Source organism: Ursus americanus, chromosome 11 (genome assembly GCF_024610735.1).
Source record: "Ursus americanus isolate L20-20 chromosome 11, mUrsAme1.1.p, whole genome shotgun sequence".
Taxonomy (NCBI): domain Eukaryota; kingdom Metazoa; phylum Chordata; class Mammalia; order Carnivora; family Ursidae; genus Ursus; species Ursus americanus.
The window spans coordinates 67,530,099-67,554,080 of record NC_142137.1 but is presented as its reverse complement, the minus strand read 5'-3'; the positions used below and the strand labels follow the sequence as shown (position 1 = coordinate 67,554,080).

The 23,982-nt window shown below is 52.3% G+C and overlaps 2 protein-coding genes across 6 annotated transcripts in view; one reads left to right on the top strand and one right to left on the bottom strand.

The window, feature by feature from the left end:
* The window catches only part of EZR (ezrin), a 48,397-nt gene extending 36,389 nt beyond the window's left edge, over window positions 1-12,008 (top strand). The window contains 8 exon segments of the mRNA XM_045805432.2: window positions 2,826-2,922; window positions 7,547-7,710; window positions 8,135-8,265; window positions 8,912-9,072; window positions 9,436-9,528; window positions 11,090-11,158; window positions 11,160-11,342; window positions 11,455-12,008. Of these exon segments, the coding sequence (XP_045661388.2) occupies window positions 2,826-2,922; window positions 7,547-7,710; window positions 8,135-8,265; window positions 8,912-9,072; window positions 9,436-9,528; window positions 11,090-11,158; window positions 11,160-11,342; window positions 11,455-11,619 (1,063 nt within the window). The 3' untranslated portion in view covers window positions 11,620-12,008.
* Window positions 12,009-12,968: 960 nt separating this feature from the next.
* SYTL3 (synaptotagmin like 3) overlaps window positions 12,969-23,982 on the bottom strand; it is an 88,165-nt gene continuing 77,151 nt past the window's right edge. For all 5 annotated transcript variants that reach the window (XM_045805427.2, XM_045805428.2, XM_045805431.2 and 2 more), the window contains 6 exons: window positions 22,487-22,589; window positions 18,523-18,693; window positions 16,574-16,679; window positions 15,511-15,613; window positions 14,454-14,659; window positions 12,969-13,320 (listed from right to left, as the gene is read on the bottom strand). In XM_045805427.2, coding sequence (XP_045661383.2) covers window positions 13,211-13,320; window positions 14,454-14,659; window positions 15,511-15,613; window positions 16,574-16,679; window positions 18,523-18,693; window positions 22,487-22,589 — 799 coding nt within the window. In that variant the 3' untranslated portion in view covers window positions 12,969-13,210. The remainder of the gene's footprint in view (window positions 13,321-14,453; window positions 14,660-15,510; window positions 15,614-16,573; window positions 16,680-18,522; window positions 18,694-22,486; window positions 22,590-23,982) is intronic.

Here is a 23,982-nt window from a genome sequence, read left to right as displayed (position 1 = left end):
CTAGTTAATTTGAGTTTTGCTCTTCGGGCAAGAATCCCACAGGAGTCTGCCATGCACTCCCAGGGTCTCTCGTGAGGCAGCATTATTCCTGGTGGTCCTAACTTCACTTGCTGGTGAAGGCACTGTCTGCCAGACTGCTCTGTGGAGTTCTGTCCTTCCCTTTGTAGTCGATAAGTGTACTTTAAGGAGATACTTTGAAGCTATGGAACAATCCTGTTTCTTAACCATACTTCATCTAGTCTGGCATCCATTCAGGGGCTTTGCGTGAAAGAGTTATTATTGTGGTTTTTGAGAAATGGTGATTTTTTAAAAATTTATTTTACATGTATCAGTCTAGTGAACACATCCAATTTCTCTTCATTTATTCAGTTATTTATATTAATATGGACTCAGGGTATTTTATTCTGTGGGCTATAATCTATTACTGTTACATTTTATTCAGATTGTTGAGGTTTGCCTTGAGGATCCCTTGCAGGTTGGCTCCCGTGCCCTTTTGCTATGATCCCATTATATTTTGAGTACTTCTTTACTTTCTGACACCTCAAGATGGTCCAGGATCATCTTGTACTTCCCTGCTTCAGCCCGGGAATCCATTTCTCTATAGAGCCCTGGTCCCTTTTATTGGAGAATCCCACCTTTTAAAAAAATGTGTGGCCTCTGATCCTGCATTCATGCTTCTGAATGGCTATAAATTGTTATATGAGGTTCCAGAGTCTTAAAAAGACAAACGTTACAGGCACTCCACGGAGCAGAAGGCTGGAGGCCGTGGTGACAGGATGCCCAACCCTTGAAAGGAAGATGCCTGTGCCTGCTGAAAGTCCAGGGCTTCTAGGATCAGCAGTGTTTTGAGAACCTCGTATAAAGCTAGGAGCCCGCTCCCTGCCTCCTGGGCATTTTGAGAGTCGGAAATCTGGCTGCGGTGGTGACCGCACAGCTGAGAAACGAGCAGCAAAGTGCTCTCGTGCTGGGGAGACAGGTGCTCTGAAGCAGCAGACATGCTTACCTGCTTCCGGCCGCCCCAGACAAGGACACGGGTTAAAGTTGATAGTGGGACTAGGTGGTATCCTGAGGTCCTTTCCAGTGCTCAGAGGCCTGCAAACACAATGACCTCTTTGATCAATAGCAAAGCAAACTCCTTGCATGTTTGGCTGTGATGTTGGCCAGATGTGTCTCAGCAGGTGTTGGTGACCCTGTAGGACAGAGCTATAAAAGGTGGATGCCAGAAAGGATGGGCACTTAAAACCACAGCCTGGCCAGTGCCCTGACATCGTTCCTGCAGGGGTGCGGAACCACCCTGAAGAGCCATGTTTGGGGCTTGGGTGTCCTCTCTTGGCTTTCAGAAGCCACCCCATCAACTTGACCTGGCTTAGGTTGTCATAGCAAGACCTACATTGCCCGTCAGTTTGTAATTAAATACGTTGGTAGAGCAGTAATTCTCTGCGTATTTTCTAAATTGAAAGTTCTTATGGACTGTGGGGAAGGTTGAGTTTTAATGGCAGTATCTTTGGTGGCTTGAGGGTCTGTCATTACTTCTAGAATGGTGTCCGTGCTAAAATGTGTTGAAAGAAAAGGGTGGAGGAGATGAAGAACAGGGTAGGAGTTGTGAGGTTAAGCAGAGCGATGTGGTCTTGAAATTGGTGAACTTCCCTGGGGATGCCAAAGAGCCAGAGTTTCAGCTGGCAGTGGGTAGGTTTCTGAGGGGTGAGTGGTCCTAGTGCTGTCTCAGAAGCTGGAGGATGACACGGAGGGTGTCTGGCCAGTCAGGTGAACATGCCACACAGCACTAAATGAGACCCAGGAGAGCAGAATCCACACCAAGCCCTCAGCTGCTCAAGGACATCGAACAGTTGTAAATATATGCACCAGCGTCAGAGCGCCTAAACACAGTAAGCAGATCCTAACAGATGAGAGGGGAAATAGACCACAGCAGAGAAGATCAGGGGACCTTATTACCCCACTTCCAGCAATGGGCACATCGGCCCGACAGAAAATGAGCACGGCAGGTGCTGGACTAGAACCACACCAGGGGCTTTTCTGTTTCCACTGGTGAGCAGCCACTCTGACTAGAGCGTGCCTGGAAAACTTAAGACGTGATCTTTGCCATCAGAAAGCTTACTTGCCTGGTCTTCAGAGAGCAAAAAAGAATGGAAGAATTGAAAAAACACAGAACAGTCATGAAGCACAAGAGATGCAAGTCGAGAAAGGGGCAAGGCTGTTGAAGGAGGCTGAGCTGTTCTGAAGGCTGCAGGTTCATGGTGAGGAGGGAGCTCTTCAGGCAGGGTGGGCCTGTGAGAGCCTGTGTGTCAGGAGGCTAGGCTAGATGAGAAGGATCTTGGATGCTAAGTTGAGGCCCCTGGATTCCATCCTGTGGAACCTGGGGAGGGTGTTGGCAGTTTGGAAGAGGAGAATGGATTGACTACAAAGGAGATGAGTCAGACCAATGACTAGAAGTGGGGTTCTGTGGGCACGGACCTGGGTAGGCTCCAGGAGATGGCTCTGTGAGCTGTCACAGGGTGAAGGGGTGCGTTGGGTTGGGGATTGGAGTTGACTTTGAGATTAACGGCTGGGGTGGACCAGGCCCAGGGAGATGCCCACAGTTGGGAAGATTTAGTATAAATGAGCTTGTGGAGGTTTCCTAGAGCTTGGACCTGACTTTACCCAGCATAGGTAGGACCTCTGGTAATGACCTACGTTATATACTGTGGTTCCTGGGCTAGCTTTATATTGTTTCAAATTGAAATAAAAAAATTAAGAATAGATTCACAATCCAAGCACACATCTAACTATCCCCCTCCTTTTTTTTTTTTTTTTTTTTTTAACCTCAGGTTGACCCCAAAGATTGGCTTTCCTTGGAGTGAAATCAGGAACATCTCTTTCAATGACAAAAAGTTTGTCATTAAGCCCATCGACAAGAAGGCACCTGTAAGTTTCTATGGTTTGCAGGCGAGGGGTTACGGTTTTTCATTCTTATAGCTAAATGTGTTTTCACAATAACAGTCAGATTTCTCTATATGACAGGCACTTGTGGTGGGGGGGGGGCAGGGGGAGCGGGAGTGGTAAAAGAATTGCCAGCAGGTTACATTGAAGGACAAGGACCCCTTGAAGTAGAGGTATACAGGGGCCCAGGTGTCCCTCAACAGCTACCTGACTGTGTCCCCTGAGCTTTCAAGTGGTCTTCATTCCTTATGAAGGAAAGGGCAGTTCTGAGTCATTGCCCTTTGCCAATGATAAGCAGCTCACAAAATGTTGCATTTCTGGGCTTGTGAAATGTTCATGTTTGTGGAAAACCAGCCTACCCCCAGAGGGTGTACCTGGGGTTTGGGGAGCTCACACCTGCACCTCCCTGGAAGCCAGCTGGGGCACAGATGTGATTGCTACAAGCCTCAGGGGCCGGCATTGGCTTTCAGAGCTGTCTCTGCAGCTCACCGTGTTAAGAAAAGTCAGACCTGCATTTGGAGCATTGCTGGTCCCCATCGTCCCTCTGTGCCTCACCTTCTCTTCCATGAATGTGCACCTACCCCCTTCCAGCCCCTCCAGCGCTCTTTCTGCAGGCGCCTTCTCTTTGGGGCTGATGTAGGAAGTGGCTCCTTACAATGATGAGGCTGGTGGGGCAGTCCTCCAGGGGGCGGAGTGGGGGGCTTCTCTAGAAAAGGGATTTCAGTTCCTGGAGTTTGAAGAATATGGACTGTGAACTAGTAACTGCAGAGACTGGTGTGTTATAGAAATTCATTTCAATTTTACTTATTCTGCTAGCATTTAAATTTTTAGCTGATTGCTCAGAAAATTTGAGACATACATACTGTAGTGTGGTGGAATGGGTGGGGGTTTTGTTTTCTAATCAGAAATCTGATTCTTAAAACAAACAAACAAACAAACAAAAAAACCCAGAGTTCTTGACGCTGTTCGTGAAAGTATTTTCTCCTTTATTGAAAACGTTTCCTGCTGTTTGGAAACTCTTGACTCCTACTCCGTGGGTAGTTGCAGTTATTGACAGTTAAGCAGCATTTAATACAGACTGTCCAGCTCCATGAAACAGCTCCATGAAAATGCACATTAACATTCAGCATCACAGCCCGGGGGTCACAGTGTACCCACGTTAATGTGGGCGGTGAGATCGGGGCAGGCAGGAGAGCGAGAAGACCTGAGGGCCCTGGCTAGGCTACTGTCTGCGAACAGGATACTGCTCATTTTTCAGAACATTTTTTAGACATGTGACTGACGGAAGCAAGCAGACTGGACTGGACTGGATATTTAAGGATTAAGTTGTGTGTGTGTTTTGGCATAAATTTAACTTTTGAAAAGCTGTAGAATTTTTTCTAATCTTAAAATTCCAAGCAAAAGCAATTGCAATGCTTCTGGTTGAATTAGTTGAGCATACTTTTACTATATACTAGTTTTATGTGGAGTCACCGATTAAAGAAAAAACAAGGAGAGAGAGAAGCATGTGTTGGTTCACATACTGCGAGTCGGGCTGTATTCTAGGACTGCGTGCACAGCGGGAGCAGGGGCTTCCCGCCCTCACAGAGCGAACGTGCTCCTGGAGGACATGCACGAACACAGGGAATGTGCTTTCTGGCTGTGAATTCCACAGTGCAGCTCTGCTTCATCACAGATCAGGAGGAGATGAGAGGCGGGCGCAGTATGGCTGTTCCAGATGGTTGGGTCAGGAAGGCCTACCCAAGGGGGCAGACTTGTCAGACTCCTGTCGTGGGGTGGGGGTTCCACACGAGAAGCTGGTCCCCGCTCCCTGTGCACCTCGCCAGGCTCGCTCTGTTCCTTCCTCTGCGGCATTGCCCAGCTTCAGGCTTTGCACTTGGGGCAGCAGAAGATGGCATTTCCAAGTTTAAACTTTCCCCGGAAGATGGACAGGGAAACCCCAAAGGTCTGAGTTGGCTCACGGGTGAGGCTTGGGATTCCTTTTCTCAGGCTGACTTGTGGAGGGCACCGCTTACCCTGGGCAGTTTCCATGGCAAGCTCACAACTGAGCCATTGTCCTGTCATGCTCCCCATGACCAGGCATTTCCCGTAGAAAAGCCAGTTTCTCCTCCTGCCAGCTTGACTGCTGCGGGGATGGGACCTGAAACCCTGTGAATCCTCAAAGCTGTCGCGGTAATCCTGTGTGGGGTCAAAACCAGCTGTGTCTCCTTCAGAAAAGGGCCTTTTGTTCCTGTGGCCTCATGGAAGAGGGAGAAGGCTCTTGGGCAGCTACCTGTTTAATGGCTTATGAAAACTGCCATTTGCCTGGGAGCAGCTCTGCCCTCAGCTGAGGGGAGCCCTGGGGTCGGGCCTGGTGGGGAGCGTCCTAGAGGCGCCTGAGCTCGTTGTTCGACAACTTCGTGGCTGCTTTCCCATCTCCTTTTCTCTCGTGTTCTTAGGGACTTGGATTCATTTCCTTGAGCTTTCTTCTTGCCTCGAGTTTCAGTTTTTAGGATGTCTGTCTCTGCCAGAGTTTAGAAAGCCTGCCCCACATCTCTTAGGTGTTGTGGTTTTGCGTTAGGAGGCGTGGGCTGGGTACTTGGATTTGGAAATCCTTCAATAAATACTGGTTTCAGTTTTTGTTTTTAACTTCAAGTCAGAAACTAGCCTCCTTCAAAGGCCGCCCAGGAAATGTCCTCTGCCTCTTGCTCTCACTGTCCCCCGACGTGTGCCGGCCTTGTCTTGGGCCCATGGGCTGCTGTGAGGTTACTTCCAGTGTCTGCCCTTTGATGTTTTTTGAACTGACGTCGTTCTCAGGAGGAGTTCGTGCTAATCAGAGTTCTTTGCAATGCCTAGGAGCCACAGTCGACACCTGCTTCGGTAGCATGCCTGTGTGGCCGTAACAAAAGATTGTTTTCTCTTACGTAATAGAGATGGTGCTTCTCCCAGCTCTGCAGACGCTCCCTGGGAAACCCGATGACTTAATAACAAGTGTGCGAAAGCTCCACCCAGGAGCTCTGCGGGCTCTGGGCTTCGACAGTACTGTCTTCCCAGCCTTTCTGGAACTGATGAAAAATCGGAGAAGCTACATAGGGCCTTCTGGGGCGTGTTGGTTAGCTCCCTGGCGTGTCCCTTCTGGTTTCAGAAGTCGCTGTGGAACACGTCACACTGTTTCTTTGTTTAAGCCTCCCTCCTCCTGTGCCAGAGGTCAGAATCTGGATGCCAGAGGCCCCAAGCTGAGAAGAGAAAGGGAAAAAAGTGGAAACAGACTGGCATTTTAAAATAACTTTTAACAAGAGTTTCTAAACCTTCTCTCCCCTGCCATCCCCTGCCATCCCCTGCATTAATTGCAGCGGTAACAAGAACTGGGAGGCAAGGTCGTGTGCCGTCCCTGTCCCACGTGGTAGTAGACTTCTGCAGTCATAGTCCCAACGTTCTCGGATTCCTTGGTCTGTTCTATTCAAGAAGGCTCTTCACCTAGCACTTCGTCAGGCAACCAGCAGTCTGTGAGTGAGCCTCTGTGTATCAGGCAACTCTCGTCCTGCCAGACACCATTCTGAGTCCTGACAAACAGCATCTGAGTTAATCCTCTCGACTGTCCTGTTAGATTACTGTCCTCTCCACCATGCAGCGGAAGGTGTTCAGACACAGAGGAAGTGACTCGCTCAAGGTCACTGGCTCAGAGGTTGCGGTGCTGTGTAAACTCCCAACACCTAGTGAATCCAGGCCATTCGTTGGGTCCCGGGCATACAGAGATGAATGAACACAGCGCTGCTGTCAGGGGAGCTGCCTGTCCAGTAGAAGATAGAGACCAAAACAAGTCAGTCAAGGGAAGTGCTGGCACCCCATCAAGTGCAGGGGGCACAGGACGTGTGCCAGCTAACCCGGGAGACGGAGAGCGCCTCCAGACAGGAGATGATGCCTCATACCCTCTCCTCACGTGTCGGTGTCCTTGGGTCTGTGGGGTTGGACACGATGCCCCAAGTAGCAGGGCTGCTTTGAGCCAATAAGTTTGCGGGCGCGAAAGTGCAGTTTAGGTGAACAGCAGGTGGGCTGGGGCTGCCAGGCCTGAAACTCTCCACACGTGCCTGGCCACGGCATTTGTACCTAGGCCTGGAGCTAAGCAGGCTGGCGTCAGGAGTCTAGTAGGGACCCAGTGGACACACTGGTGGCAGTGTGGGAGGCAAGATTGAAGCAGAGGAGACCAGAAGCTCAAATAGAAGTCGCTGCACTGCAGGCAGGACCGGGGGATGGTGGTTCTAGGGCTGGCGGGGCCAGAGGGTGTCAGCCTGAAGACCGGGTGGCTCTGGGCCTCGGTACCAGGTTTCTCAAGGCCGCAGGGCCTCTCGCCCTGGAGAGGCTTCACTGCCCGGCCAGAGAGGTGTCAGTGTGCGCGTGCACACCCACAGAGACAGTTGCGCTGTTTGTCCCAGGGAATCCAAACCCCACGGCACCAGGAACTTTGGTTGCTTGGAGTCAGTGGCTTTTCCTCGAAGTCCCTTTCTGGCCCCATACTCTGCTACATTTGTCCTTTTGGAAAAGGTCACCTAGAACTTTGTGAAGTCAGGTTTGGAAGAAGAAATCGAAAGGAAGGTGTTCTCCTGCTTAGAGTCCGCCCTGTTCTCTGTAGGACTTCGTGTTCTATGCCCCCCGCCTGCGCATTAACAAGCGGATCCTGCAGCTCTGCATGGGGAATCACGAGCTCTACATGCGCCGCAGGAAGCCCGACACCATTGAGGTGCAGCAGATGAAGGCCCAGGCCCGGGAGGAGAAGCACCAGAAGCAGCTGGAGCGGTGAGTGGGTGGGGGGAGGGGGGAGGGAGGCCAGCAGGACGGGGCAGTGTTCTCCCGGCTCAGGCCCTAGAACGGCCCTGCCTGCAGGATACCTGGGCCCCTGTCAGGCAGCCTCGTGGGGCCTGCACTGTTCCCATCAGAGGAGCCAGGGTACATCACCTAGCAAACACGGTGGAGGGTCTGGGGGCGAGGGCCTCTGGAGGTGACTGCGTGGGGCCCAAGGATCTGCTCAGGAGCTGCCCCACTGGGCTGGGCGGTGACAGAGCCCAGGAGGGGAGTGCTCGGGGTTGCTGCTGCTGCCTCCTGAGTCTGTACCATCCAGAGGTGGGGCCTGGGGCCTGGACTGGGCCCTGGTGACACATGTTGACATGGCAAGTGCCTGCCAATCCCTAAACCTTCCTGTGCCGCCCCTCCCCCATAACAGGCAGCAGCTGGAAACCGAGAAGAAGAGGAGAGAGACCGTGGAGAGAGAGAAGGAGCAGATGATGCGGGAGAAGGAGGAGCTGATGCTCAGGCTGCAGGACTATGAACAGAAAACCAAGAAGGCAGAGAAAGGTGGGTTTATGCCCAGTGCTTAGTGCGTGCAGGGGTGCGTTCCTCAGCGAGGGGCGGATGGACCGCCAGCACACCCACAGCCAGGACCGTCTCCGTTTAACACAGCACCCACGGTAGAGACTCGAGGCTGAGCACTGACCATGGGTGTTTGGATTAGAAGAAAATCTTTTGATTATCTTGATACTTCTGATGCTGTGCTGGTTCTGTGCTAAATCCTTTATGCACGTTATCTTTTTAAATTTTCCCTTAGTCCTTTGAGGTTAGTACTGCGTCATCCCCATTTTCTTGATGACAGTGTTAAGGTTTAGCAGGTAAATTAATTTGCCTGATGTCACACAGCTAGTGAGTGACCAGACCATGCCACATTGCCCTCTGTCTTATAAACTAAGAACTGGGCAAGTGGTGTGGTTTCTGCGTGTCTGCCAACCTACTCCAGCCCGGGCTGGAGGACGGAAACACCCTCTCAACTGCTGCAGGGACGTTGGCTATGTGCGCAGTAGGGGAACGCACCCCAGCATGCTTCCTTTCTGTATCTGTGGGAGCAGAGGCCCTCCCGTGCAGTGGTTTGTAACTTGTGGTGTGAGTCCTGCCCTGGACCCCATACATGCATCCAGGCTGGGAATTCAGGGCCCTGTGCTCTCTGCAGAACTTTCAGACCAGATTCAGAGAGCCCTGCAGCTGGAGGAGGAGAGGAAGCGTGCCCAGGAGGAGGCGGAGCGCCTGGAGAATGACCGTGTGGCCGCTCTGCGGGCCAAGGAGGAGCTGGAGAGGCAGGCGGCAGATCAGATAAAGAGCCAGGAGCAGCTGGTAGGAGCTCCCTGAGTTTCATGATGCTGAATTATGGAGAGGCTGCCTCTGGGGATGAAAAAGTGACACCTGCCTTATAATTGTGTCTGGGGCTGGAAAATGATATGCTCGAGGGAGGAAGGCCTGGTGGGAGGGGCCATGGTGGAGGTTGGGTCTCAGGCGGCCCTGGTGCAGCGGTCTGGGGGCCCAGACATGGTGATCTAGGCCAGGTATGGCCTTGAGGACATGGTGGCCAGCCATGGGCACTGCTGACTAGGGAGGAGGTGGGGATGAGGCTAGTCACCAAATTGTGTGGCTGTCCATTTGCAGAAGGGCTCTCCCCACAGACCCCAGAAATAATCTCAGCTTTGTGCCCTTCACCAGGCCGCAGAGCTGGCGGAGTACACCGCCAAGATCGCCCTCTTGGAGGAGGCACGGCGGCGCAAGGAGGACGAGGTCGAGGAGTGGCAGCACAGGGTGAGTCTGCAGGTGCAGGCGCTCAAGGCGGGCCCTGCCGGGGCAGCTGGAAGACAGCCCGGGGCCAGGCTGGTGGGGGCCAGGCTGGTGGGGGCCAGGCTGGTGGGTCACGTAGAAAGCCTCGGGATGTTTCACAGTGCTCTGCCAGTCCCAGCTGTGCTTCTTAGGCCAAAATCCCCATAGGAATGGGCTTGCCCTGTGCACTGGGGAGTCTACTGCTGGATTAGCAGGGAACAAGGAGGCTGTTGTTCATTTCCACCCACTTTGTTCTGCCCCCCCCCCCCCCCAAAGCATTGAGCCCCATCAGGCAGCCCCCCATCAGGAGCTAGTTCTAAATCTGGTCATATGGGTGCTCCTAGCAACGGGCCACAGCACCTCAAATAAGACCACCTGCCTCTCCTGACCACTGGTGTATGCAGCATGGCACCATGGAAAGATCCGGACTTGGAGATGGGGGTTAAAGGTCTGCTCTTATTCACTGTGTGATGGGGCAAGTGGCCTGACCTCTCTGAGCCTCCATTTCCTTGTTATAGATGGGGAGTAATAGCCAACCTGTAAGGTTGCTCAGAGGACTACCCTGCAGAGAGGTTGAATAAATTGTAGCTGTAATAGGAAGAACCATGTTCCAGTGCAGTGTCCAGAGGGCCTGTCTCTCCAGCTGAGCCCCCGCGTCCACTGGGAAAGCATGGTCCGTGGAGGAGCTTCGGATGTTTAGTGTAGACCTCTGCCAAGCTGTGGCAGCTTCCCCCCCCCCCCCCGGTCCCTGCTACCCCATCTGCACTAGCTCCTTCTGGGGACACCTGGTGCCTCCCCTCAGCACTCTTAAGCCCCACCCTCTGAACACAGGCTGCGTGCAAAAGACTCCGGTCCTTAGGTTTTTGGAAAAAGTGTTCATTGAGAAAAGCTGGTTGCAGAACAGATTCAAACTGAGGTCATCTCCCGAGCTGGAATGGCAGTGAGGTGGGCATGATTGGGGATGTATACCCAAGAGAAGTTGCTGGAGGGTTTAGGGGTAACAACAGGTAGAAAAGTCCTTGAGCACTGTGCCCGCAGGCAGCGAGGAGCTTGATAAATAGTGGCCACAAAGGAAAGAGAAAGCTGCTCTCTCAAACGGGATAGTGGCATTAGAATTTCTAATGGCTGGAAGATTGTTTTTCTTTAATCATTTCCTTTTTTTCCCCCAAAAATACATACAATGAACGTATACTAGAATTAGAGACAGAAAGAAAGTACGGGTTTTGTTTTTTTTTTAAAGTCAAGCCCCTGACATGACTTTGTGTGCTGTGCACATGATTGAGAACTGCTCACAGCATCCGAACCCCAGACTCGGAAGAGGTTGGGCAGACCCTGCACGTGGACACTTCTCCTCAGCCACAGTCCCCCTCCTCCACTCTGTGCCACTCAGGCCACGCACATCCAGCCCCCCCTGGGGGAAGGCAGGGGAGTGGTGAGAGAAAGTGCAGAAGCCCCCTGGTTAAAGAAAAGGGGATTCTTCAGAAAATGGTCTAAACATGGGGTTGTGTGTGACAACTTGTCACCTGTGTACGGATTGCTCTCAAAGGCCAAAGAAGCCCAGGATGACCTGGTGAAGACCAAGGAGGAGCTGCACCTGGTGATGACGGCCCCCCCGCCCCCCCCCACCCCCCGTCTATGAGCCGGTGAGTTACCACGTGCAGGACAACCTGCAGGACGAGGGCACGGAGTACACGGGCTATAGCGCCGAGCTGTCCAGTGAGGGCATCCTGGACGACCGCAACGAGGAGAAGCGCATCACCGAGGCCGAGAAGAACGAGCGGGTGCAGCGGCAGCTGATGGTGAGGGCGGGGGCGGCCCGCAGACACGTGGACAGTGGGGGCGGGAGGGGCCGTCCTACCCGGCTCCCCGCTGCTCGGAGCCACAGCTGACCTGAGCTGCTTCCCCTTGCAGACCCTGACCAATGAGCTGTCCCAGGCCAGAGACGAGAACAAGAGGACCCACAACGACATCATCCACAATGAGAACATGCGGCAGGGCCGGGACAAGTACAAGACGCTGCGGCAGATCCGGCAGGGCAACACCAAGCAGCGGATCGACGAGTTCGAGGCCATGTGAGGCCGGCCAGGACTGGGGCGGGGACGGGGCCACACAGCTGGGCTTGCGGGGGTCACGGTCACACTCTGAAGCTGGTGTTTGTAGTTCTTTGAATCTAGGACCCCCACCCCTGCTACCGTATTCCAGTTCCTTTAAAAAGAGAGTAGTTATTTCAGTGGGAATATTCTGGGGCTGGGGTCAGTGGAAGCTTCCCTGGTTTATTTTTCCCAATTGTATCATAGTGCCAAACGGGCCTGATCTTATTGCTGTTATTGAATCATTTCCTGTTTTGTGCTTGCAGCAGGACTGACTGAATTAAAGAAAGGTGGCTGTAAAGTCTGAGTAACAGACTCCATGCTGGCATGTGTGATACAAGAATCCGTGTAATTAAAACCACATCGTGGCTTATAGTCCGTGCCATACTTTCTTCTGCATTTGAAATTAGTTCAGATTGATTTTTTTTGATTTCCATCTTTGTATATTTGAGAGGTGAAAATTATTTTGAAGACAGTCTGAAGCACTCACAGACATGTGCACACAGTGATTTTTCTGCTCTGCTCCTTCAGTTCAGGATCCATAGTACAGGGACACTCCAGCCTTGGATAAACTTGTTTTGTGGTTTTGTTTTGTTCTAGCTTAAGAGAGGGCTACACTGTTGGACTCACACCTAATTAATGATCAGCTGTAGAGAATAGTATTTATATATGTGACAATATGGGTTTGTAACATTAGTTTAAAAAAGGGAAAGTGTCATTCTGTATATTTTGTTACCTTTTACAGAATAAAAGAATTACGTATTAAAAACCATGAAATGGTGGCACTGATCTGGCGTGAGGGCGGGAGGTGGAGGATTAACTGCTGTAATCCCATCTGTAAAACTGACTTTCTGCCTCGAGTGTCCCTCGTGCATGTGTTGCACATTTCCACTTTCTATCGGAGCTGCTTTTTGAAAAAGACACCGATGCTGTTTGGCTCATCCAGACTCCGGCTGTGAAGGGGCTCTTCCCACCTGGTATTGTCGGTTTCCACAAGAACATCCTCTGACCTCGCCAGTTCTCTCCCGCATCCCTGAAAACCTGTCCGTGTCCGCTCTTACGTGCCACCGGCTCCTCTTCCTGCTCGGCCGTGTCCTTCTCCTTTGCGGGTAAGAGCCACGTGCAGATGAGCCCCGCGCCGCAGATTTGGAAATAAAAGCTGTGCGAGGCAGGAGGTGGCAGTGGGTGTGTGCTTGCGTGTGTCGGGGGTGGGCGCTGACCGCCCTGAAAGGGGAGTCCCTCCAGAAAGTAGAAGGGGAGGGACCAGGCTCCTCTAGTTCTTCTTCACATGCATGGAATGAGGCCATAATTGTCACTGTTTGGTAAACACTGGAGGACAGAGGTAACGAACATTTATTGAAATCCGGCCATTTTCCACACGTCGGAGCACAGAAAACCAAACTGAGACTTAGTTACATACTATCAGCAAGTGCTCTGCTGTAAATACACACAGAGGGACGTGGAAGAACGTCCGGCTCCGTGACAGAGCTGCAGACAGCTAAGACGTGGGCGTGGACACTCGCTAACCTTCAGGCTGGCGGCACTTGAACCTCCCGCCGCGGACTGGAAGCCTGGCTTCAGTGCAGGATGAGTGTCATGTCTGTCCACAGATTGGGGCTAGAAAGAACTTTCTGCCACTGACGCTCTGACTGTGAGCATGAGTCCTCACCACCAGCAATGTCTTCCTCTGTGATGGGAGTGAAGTGACAAATTAGTAACGGGTGACATGCATACCCCCTTCCCAGCCCTCTTCTCGGCTTTTTAAAATGAAAACCAACTTTTTTAGAAGTGTTTTTAACCTCAAGACCATATGCAAATGCCAACCACTGGGGAGGAAGATCAAGACCACCTCCACCCCAGCACCATAGCCAGAACTGGACACACTCAGGCATTCATTCCTAAATACCGTGCGGCCTCAAGAGCCCAAAGCTGCCTTCTCTCCCGCAGTCTGAAAGGAGAAAGACATGTTTGGGGACTTGACAGTCTTAACACATTACAGTGGCTGTGGTTGGGTGGGGCAGTCTCAGACCCAGGGCCAGATTTGCAGACAGAAAGGAATCCCTTATAGGAAGGGGGGGTGTCCGTGGACAATATTCCTTCTATTTATTTTTAAAGATTTACCCATTTATTTTAGAGGGAGAGCACAAGCAGGGGGAGGGGCAGAGGGAGAGCCAAACCCAGGGCTGGATCCCAGGACCTGAGCTGAAATCAAGAGTTGGACGCTCAACCGAGTGACCCAGGCATCTCTGGACAGTGTTCCTTTTAAAACCAGTTGTAATGAAGCAGGGACTCTGGTTTGTCTTCAGAGGTCCTCTGTTGGAGGCCCTGGAGATGTGTGCCGGTGTTTCCGCCTGGTGTGCACCGAGTGTGTAAGCCCTCCCCACAACGGGCTGTCTCCCAACACAGTGCCAGCAGCACCCCAGTTGAGCAATGCTGAAAAGCATTGCCCTTTTGTCCCACTCCTAATGAAATACTTTCTGAATTGCCGTCTGTTTGGATTATTTTCCTTTAAGAAATTAATCCTTTTATGATTGACGCCAGAAACAAAAGCAAATACTGTACCCAGCCCATTTTGAGGCCTGTAATTTTTGTTTCCTTAGCAGATCTAAATCTGATATGAATTGAAATACTTGGCTGTATTATCTCTGTTGTGGCGGAAGAACTAGATGTGGCCATCTCCATTTACAGAGTGAGGCCATTTCCAAGCCAGTTAAATCACCTGCCAACCTGGAAGGTTACCGTCTTTTTAGTGGTCACTGTGTGAGATCTCCGCTAAGGATAAAGCATGCTCCTTAGGCCCAGTAAATCTCCCAGACTTACTAGAACTAAGCCTGGCTTCCCCCAGCAAGCGGTCGTTCACACCGAAGATGGCCTGGTCCCAGACGGTTAATTCCAGGCTTGACTGTCGCAGCTGGGAAGGGCTCACGCCATTGAACACAAAGGAGTGCTTCCACTGGGGACAAGCTTGCTTCTTCGCAACTGGGGACTTCAGTTTCAGTTTGTGTTGGTCTGGCAGAGTGAGACAGCTGCAGGAGGGAGAGAGACAGTGGCTCTGGAATGCCTGCCCGCCCCGGCCTCCTCCCCTGGCGGTGCTGGCCATCACGAGACCAAGGGCTAGATGCACTCCAAAAAAATTCCAAGCCAGGAGCGAGAATGCGAATTGCAAGACTGGCCATGTGACCTCTCGCTAGGATGTTCGGATTTAGGGCTGAATTCTGCACCAGATGCTAAGGGTCATTTGACGTCGACCACCAGGGAGAGCATGGCTTAGACCTGCTACGCAGGGACCAGGACTCTGAGCACGCATCCGCTCATTTTAACCCCGTTCTCAGGAAGTAAGTTCAGAGGAGCCACGTAACTTGCCCAAGGCCCTAAGATAGTGGCGGCGTGAGGACAGGAACGCAGATCTTGGCATGGTAAGCCAGTGTTTCCCATTATGTCACTGATGGGGGACACAGCAATTCTGTATAATAATTAATGGTGTTTGCTTTTGGAGAGACCAACACGTGGGTAGTCAGAATGACGTAAGCAGAGCCCATCTCCCTGTTATCTAAGAGGAGATACTAAGGCAAGGGAACGGTACCAACCACACTGCTTTGTCCAAGCTCTGAGTCAGAAAATGCTGATGCAGTGGCAAGGACCGGTAAGACCTGGGTTACCAGTTAAAATACAGTGTTCCACATCTAGCCTCAGCAGGTCCAAATCCTATGAATTTTTGGAAAGTCGAGTCTTTAACACATGATATTGGATTTTCATAGGAAAGCTAAAACGAAAGTTCATAATGGCTTACACTTTTTGGTGTTCGCTCTAGTTTACAGGACCATGCCGTACATATGTACAGATTATCAGTAAACAGTTGATTAAATATAATACTTACCCCTTAACAAATGAGTTTAGGGTACCATCTGACCGCACCGGCAAATTCTTGGCTCCCAGCACGACCAAACAAAGCTGACCGTTAGGGGATGGCCGATCTGTCCCTGGAAGGAAAGCCGGCATTTGCTGTGAGCCCTCCTTCTGCATAGAGCATGCAGTGCCACCACCCCAAAGCTGACAGCTCCGTGGGAAGGTGTGGGACAGCCTTGAGAGCAGACAGGAAGAGGAACGTATCAGCTGTGGGAAGGCTCTGCTGGCCCTGCTCATGGGCTGTACCACGGCAAGGCCAGCATGGTGGCGGGAGGGATCACTCAGATCCTGGGAAGCTACAAAGATAATAAAGAGGGACCCAAGGACAGGAAGGATGTAGGGGTTTTAGTCTAGTGCAGGCAGTGGTTTTGGGGAAAGCAGGGGCCCCAAGACTTCTGTTCTAGGGTGTTGGCAATGACCGCAAATGCTCCTGGCCTGCCGGTGGCCCCGTGAGCTCTGGCAGCAGACGTTTCCTCTTTCAGACAAATAAGAGATCACTAAGTACATCACGGAACTGTGTTCTTTCTTCACCCTCCTCTCATCTGCACACTCCACTTTATTAACTTAAATTTCCTGTGAGGTCCTCAAGAGCCTGTCCCTGATTCCCGCTCTTGCTGGGCAACAGCTCTCAGAACTTGGGAGCAGGGATGCATTCACTCAGCCCTGCAGGCCCCAGTGCCTTGAGATGCACTCTTGGTCCCTAAGGAGCCACAGTCCCAACTGTGGTGGTCATGGGAGCATTCCCTCTTCCAGAGGGCCGGTGGCAGGATGGTTTGCACAAAGGAGACTGTCCAAGCCAGCCCCCTGGGAGGAAAGTCCCAGAGCTGGTGTCCTAGGAGCCCTGTAAAGTGGGCATCAGGCCTGGCCTGCTCTGGTCCCTCATTTCCCTTCCAAATCATAGGTTCCAAGAACCCACTTTCTAGGCTGAGGGAGCATTGCAGGATTAGTTGGTGGCAGAAAGGAAATCACCCACCTGCTGCTCCAGGCTTTGGAGATAGTGACAGATGAATGTTCATGGGGTGGAGGCCACCTACCTTCTTGGGCCTCCTGGAGCTTTCTGGGCCCTGCAGGGAAGACCAGTTTGGCCCGGACTGCAAGTTCTCCATTATTGGGAAGAATGCTGTCTTCAAGTTTCTCTGCCTGGGGGCAAGAGACAGAACTCAGAGGCAGGATTCCTCAGCCCCCAGAACCTTCTGGGCTCCTCTGATTGCCCCAGCTCTGTCCATAAGTGACCCTCCTCCACCTGGCACTCACCCCTGCAAAACCTCTGCAGGCCGGGGAGTGCCCTGGGGTGAAGTGGATATGCCCATGGCAGGACTGGTCTGTCTTCTAGTTGTGGTGACTCTCCATTCCCACCCTAGCTGCCCACTCTGCTGCCCTAAGGTGGGGGGTGGGCTCAAAGGCCCTAGCACATTCCCTAAGACAGTCCTAAGAAAACCTGTACACAGCCAGAATTTGAAGAAAGTGAATAAAATCGAACCCCTCTAGGTCAGTGGACTCAGCAAGGACTCTGAGGAGAGGGCAGTCTGCTCTGCAGTGTCTCTTCTTGGGCTCCTGGCTGCCTCCCAGGAAGATAAAGCTGCCTCTACCCTCAGCTTCCAGAAACCTGCACTAACCCATGGGCTCCTCCTATCAGGGCCGAGGGGGCAGGCCTGTAAGCAGGATACTCCTGATCTGGCAGCAGGGTCACTATCTTTAGCTGGTATTAGCAAGGATGTCTCTGAGCCTGGCACCTCCTCTTCTTCTTGCCAGCAGCCTTGGTGGTGGCTAGTGTCCTGAGCAAGGGGCCCTAGAGGGAACAGATGCGCAGGGCACCCAAGTATAGGATCCTGGGAGAAAGCACACTGGCAGGGAAAATCACGAAAAAGGAAAATCAGGAAAGCCTTCATGGAGGAGGTGGGCTTTCAGCTAAGTCTTGGGCAGACCTGGGGTAGAAAGCATTCCAAGTAGATATCCCAAGCGGATGTCTGAGGACAGGCTCTGAGAAGGGATGTGGATGCCAGGGACGGTACAGAGCAGCGTAGAGGGAAAGGGGCGGGAGAGGTGAGACAGGACGGCTCGCAGGTGGGAGACCCTTGGCTTGACCTGACAGTAGCTGGAAATCAGAGACCTGGCGAATCAGCCCCCCTGGCTTCAGAGAGGGCCGGGGAGGGGACACAGCGCACAGAAGCTGGTCCAGGCCTGGGAGAGTCAGCCTCGCTGCCAGACTTGGGCTGCTGGGGCTGGCACTGCGCTGTCATTTCTTAGGAGATGACAGAGCCCTGCTTCCTCCTCCCCTATTATCTCATCCGTCCCCTCTCCCAGTCTTGGATCTTGGCACAGAAAGTGCAAAGCAGTTGCTCCAAGAAATGCAAACTTTCTCCCCAGGCTCTCCTCTTACCGGCACAGACTGTAAGCAGACCTAAATCAGCCTCCCCTGGCCTCCCCAGCGCCCTGCCCTGAGATCCCTGCGGGTCAGGGCAGCCCGGACCCTCCTGATAGCATCTGGCCCAGCCATTCCCCGCCGTTACTGTGCCGGAGCACCTGGGGCAGGGTGTAGAAAACAGGCGTCTTGCCCGCATGACCAGGGGCAGGCTGACTGGCCCAGGTGGTAGTCTCTGGCTGCAGCAGCGGCAAGCCAAGGGCTCCCGTGCTGAAACCAAGTGACCCTGAATTTGGGGGAGGGGAGCACGTGGGCCCATAAGGCCATCGCAGGAGGCCTAAACCGCCAGACCTGACCCAGGCCGATGGCCGGGCTACACTGAGGAAGGGGCTGTCAGGTACCTGAGCAAATCTTTGCGGGAAAGATCCCTAACCCCTCCCAGGAGAGCCTGTCGTGGAGCCTTTCCTCCCTAAGAAGGTCCTATTTTAAGAGTCCCAGCCAGGCAAGCACGTCACATTTTGGGTCCAAGGCTTCCCGGGTAGGTTTTCTCTAATCCCTTTGAAAAGGGAGTTTTGTTTTCATGGTGAGGGTGGGGTAGCCCAGTTCCAAACCAGACCTCACCTTGGCCCTCAGTGGATACCAGCAGAAACACTGTGTTGTGCTGTCTTCGAAGTCCCATGTGGCCAGAGGGATGGTCACCTCGCCAAGAAACACCCTCCGGGTGAGCGTGCCCAGGTGCCACACAGACACCTGCAGGCACCGGGTCCCCAGCTGGCCGGGCTCCACCTGGTACTGCAAAGGCAGAGCAGAGGCCGTCAGTCTGGTCCCGGCCCGCAGCCCCCCAAGCCCACAGCTTCCAGGGCACAGGGTGGGGGGTGGTCCACAGCCCTTTGGGGCCACAGCCTCTGGGGGACCCACAGCCCCCAGGGCCACAGGGCCCTTCCTCCTACAGGCTGGAGCCAGCGTCTTGGTGTGGTCAGGGTGGGCTGAGCAGCTTGGAGGAGTGGTGGGGGGTGGTCTCTGCGTCCCAAACACAGAACCACCTCCTCCACCAGCCTTGTGGCCAGTGTTCAGCCTGGGGGAAAGGCTGGGCATCTGCACCATCCCCTCCCACAATCCAGCTCTGTCCCCAAGGCAAGGAGGAAAGTCCTCAGCCTGCTGAAGCCGAGATCTGTCCCAGCCGAGGATCCGAACCTGCCTGGCCAGGGCTGCCGAAAATACTGAAAGCTAGGATTTTTTTATTTTAATGAAAGCCCGAGTTGTTAGCATAGGCATTTGCCTAGACAGACAACACGTGGAAGGCGGGGTCAGGGTCGCACGGAGCTGTCTCTTCACCAACCCCCCACAGGGGCCCCAGCACAGCCAGAAGACAAAAAGGGTGCCCCCCCACCCCGTTCCAGTCGAGGGTGGGCTTCTGCCCCCACAGGGACTAGAGGCCAAAGGCCCTGGGTGCGAGTGCCCCACGCCCTTCCCGAAGGCCGGGGACACAGCCAGGCTTCCCAAGAGCCGCTGACTCTGCTCGGCCTCTGCGAGCCTGTTCAAGGCTAGTCGTTGGATTTTCTCAACAATGAAAAAGAAAGTTACACGTTACTGACCCTGGTTTTGTACCAGGCTTTGGGTGACATTGTTCCTTAGCTTCCAGGAGCACCCCCTGAGGTGCTAGTAGTCACCAGTTCACAGGGGAGACACCCAGGCTCAGGGCTTCGAAGCTCTCCATTGGGGTTGGCGTCCTGGCTCCTCCCGGACACCCCGTCACACTGCAAGGCCGGACCCTCACCCCCACTCAGAGCGGCCGCATTGGTCTGCCTGAGACCCAGCTGAGCACCGTTAGTGACCTTCCATTGACGGACGAGGGGGAAGTGACACAGGTGTGTGGAGAAGCTGTGACTTGTCTCCCTTGGTCTCCCACACAGGGACGGCCTGCAGCCCCATCTGCCCTGCAACCTGCTCCCACACACAGGCCAGCGAACGCCCCCCTTGTGGCCAGGCTACCTTCCCCACTTGCCCCTCCTTTTCTTCCCTCTGGGATTATCCGTGCCCGTTGTGGTCAGAAACCACATCCTTCTACGGCCTTGGGCCGATTTTCAGTCGTTTTCCCTCAAGTCCACGGTGCATTTTTTTTTTAATCTTTTTCTCTTCTTAAAGATTTTTTTTGTCTGCCCTGTAAAATGTATTACATTTCTTTTTTTTAATGCTTTTTTATTATATTATGTTAGTCACCATACAGTACATCCCCGGTTTCCGATGTAAAGTTCGATGATCCATTAGTTGCGTATAACACCCAGTGCACCAGGCAATACGTGCCCTCCTTACTACCCATCACCAGTCTATCCCATTCCCCCACCCCCTCCCCTCTGAAACCCTCAGTTTGTTTCCCAGAGTCCATAGTCTCTCATGCTTCATTCCCCCTTCTGATTACCCCCCTTCCTTTATCCCTTTCTTCCCCTACCGATCTTCCTAGTTCTTATATTACTCAGCTATCAGAAAGAACGATTTCTCAACATTTGCTGCAACATGGACAGCACTGGAGGAGATTTTATTTTTTTAAGTAATCTCTCCACCCAACGAGGAGCTCGAACTCACAACCCTGAGATCAAGAGTCACACACCGCCGTCTGAGCCAGCCCGGTCCATCTCTGCTCTGTCCTGCGCTCCTTTGTCTGTCTGGAACTACCCGGTTGTTCCCCGCTCGGCCACACGCCCGATCTGTTGCTCAGGCGGACGGCTCGTGGCACCGCACCTGCCCCCTCTGAGGACGAACTGTCCCGGGGAGGGCAGCTGCATGATCTCCATCCACAGGGGCAGCCCTGTCCTCCGCCCCCACAGGCCTGCTTCTCAGGGGGCCTCACGCACCGGTGGCCCCTCTGATGAACAGGACTCCTTCTTGTTGACTGCATCCCTTTTTGGAAGAGACCTTTTCCCCACCACCCTGGTATGTCCACAGGGCGGTCCCAGCAGGCTGTGGGGCTGCCACCGCCTCTCCTGACCACTCAGCGTCACGAGCACAGACATCAGATCAGGAGTCGCGGGTCACCTTTCCCGGGCCCCATACGGCGGTCTTCGCGTGGGGGGCCGGCTCCCCGGGAGTGCGGGAAGGCTTCCCATGGAGCGCTCTGCCTAGAAAACCTTGAGGATCGGTTTCTAGGTTTTAGAAGAGATCAGGGACATGGCTTCTCTTCAATGTATCTGGGAAGTTTTCCAGGACAACCCGAAATACAATATATATTGGGTAAAAACCAATGGATAAAAATCTTAGGAGATTTCTTTGAGATTCTGCCTACATTTAAGATCGGGTAGTTAAAAACTAACATCAAATGATATATCTAGAATATACTCAATCCTCATCTTTATCTCATGTCATAAAATGTGAACTATTTACCTGTTTATACAAAACACTTTAATTAACTTACAGTGAGTGATTTTAGATATGAACTTGAAGAGTGTGAAGGGGCCACGCAGCTTTTCAAAACTCTTTCAGCAGATACGTGAGCAAAGCCACGCAAAGACCTGTGTCTACTGACGTGCTACCAGAGGGTCTCAGACGGCGAGCCCTTGGCCCCACCCACACCTGCTGAACCACAGTCTATTTTTAAAAAAATCCTTTGGGGAAGTCCTAGGACTATAAATCTTGTGAAGGACTGCCAGTCCACTGTGAGTTAGAGCTGCACTTCTGAATCCTCTCTAAGCCTCAGTTTCCCTGTTGGTAAATAAGGATTCGAATACCTAGCTTGGGGCTGGGGGGGTACATAAAGCCCTTGGCCACAGCAGAGACACAGAAACAATGGCTTTTATTATTTAACGAAGGGGACTCCTGCCAGCTGACCAGACGGTCCCTGGCTGGGAGTTCAGAAATGCCCCTACTTGCCCAAGGAAGGCAAACCAAGCCCTCTCCTTGTGCAGGCTTGACATGTGTGGGGCCACTGGGCTGCCCAGCCTTGACTGGGTACCTCCCTGCGCATCTGGATGGTTCTTCCAGCGCAAAGCCTCCCACACCTAGCTCTCAGCCTCCGCCACACATCGTCTCCAACCGTCCAACCTAAATCGCCATAGCCTCTCCCTATCTCTGCCACACATCACAAATCCTGTTTCTCAGCACCAAAGAAAGTGAAAACCCAAACAATTCCTCTATAAAATGTTTTTCATAAGATGACTATTTTTTTTTTCATAAAAGAAGAAACCTAGGGCTGCCAGATTATTAACGACAAAGGGGCACTTCCGTGAAGATAGTAACTCGGTAGTTTACCAGGGAGCCTGCTTGAGAGGCTCGGAGAATCATAAAAAATTCAATAGGACAAACCAATTTTAGAGACTGAGCGGCAGCCAGGTTCTTTTTCACCATTTGCTCAGAAATCATTAATCAAGAGCCATTCGCAAGTCCGGCAGACTCTGCACTTTCCCTGTACAAAGGCTAAATTCATTTTCTCCCAACTTGCCACTGATTGACAGAGCCCTACAGAAACGTATAAGGGTCTGTACTTATATTTAACTGACTCAAGAGTTTAGAAGAACACTCCGCTGAACTCCGGCCCCGGGTGCCCAGCCTGGGATGCGGAGACCCAGCCCATGAATATTTGTCCAGCAAGTACCTTCAAGGTCTCCTGAAAGGTTGGGTCCACTGTGTTCCTTTGGACTCCCGTCTTGCGTTTTCCCTGGGAGGATCTGTCAGGTAGCAGATAGGTCTTTACGTACCTAGTGGCCAGACAGACAGGACAAGATGATAGCTCAGCACAGAAGGGGGGAGGCAGAGGGACAAAGGGTACAGGAGGAGGAGAATCAGACATCAGCATTTTCTTCACCCTGCTTCCCACTGGGTTGGGGGTTAACAGAAAGGGTTTGGTGGCCTCTACCTACAGGGAACAATGACAGTGCTGGGTACACCGCTTCTGGTTTACAGAGTCTTTGGCCATAATCCTCTGTAATGTTTCTGGGGGGTATAAAGCTGCCTTGCTTTCCTCATGTCCTGCCCCTAGAATCTACATCGCTCATCACCTGCCATTTGCTGATGATCGTGGAACCAGAGGCTGGGCTGTTGGGGCTCCACGGGGCGGGGGGCAGTTTCTCTAACCTGCCTGGATGTGGAGGTCCTGTGCCAACTTGTCCTCCCTCCACCTATCACTTCCTCCAACCGGTCAAAAAAAAAAAAAAAAAAGGAAATAGAAAGTATATGCCTCACCCTTTACTTTTCCCTTGTGGGGCCTCTCCACCTGCATTCTGCCCGTCCCCTGAAATCCCGTTCTAGACTGATCTCTCCAGCAAGGACCTGACACTGCCCTTCCCAGCTCCTCCAGCAGCGTGAGTGATGGCAGTGATTACTGATTCCAGAAAAGCCGGATCCTGTGTTTTGATCCTTTCTGACCATCTCTGTCTCTTGATTAAAGGGTCTGGATCATAGACATTGAAAGCACTGATAAGGAGGGACTTCGGTCCCTTGCTATGTGTTTCTGTATACCTTCTGCTTTAGGGTCTGCCGTGTACTGCAGTACTATAGTCATCCTTTTGTAGTTACTTTTTTAAAGATTTGGGAGAGAGCGCATGCGTGAGCGTGTGTGCGTGTGCAAGTGGGGGAGGGGCAGAGGGAGAGAATCTCAAGCAGACTTCCCTCTGAGCACAGAGCCTGAGGTCGGGGCTTGCTCTCCCAGCCCTGAGATCATGACCTGAGCCCAAATCGAGAGTCAGCTGTTTAACCAACTGAGCCTCCCAGGCGCCCCCATTCTTTTGTATTTAGCTGAATTTTGTGGTAAAATGTTTAAATTCCATTCTCCTTTCTTTTTGTATATGTTCTGTCTCTGTTTTCTTTGTGCTCACCAAGGGGATTCCATCTCACGTCCCAGAGTTACAATACTCTAACTTGAATTTATACCATCTTAACATCAATAGCAAACAAAAACTCGGCTCCAAGTGCCAACCTCACCTCTTCGCATTGCTGAAGTTGCAAAATTACACCTTTCTACGCCGTGTAACCAAAATCACAAACTAATCCTTCTTTTATATGCATTAGTCTCTTAAGCTAGGTCAAAAACAAAGTGCGGAGTTACAAACCAAAGTTACAGCAGTAATAAGAGACAAATAATTTTTAAAAATA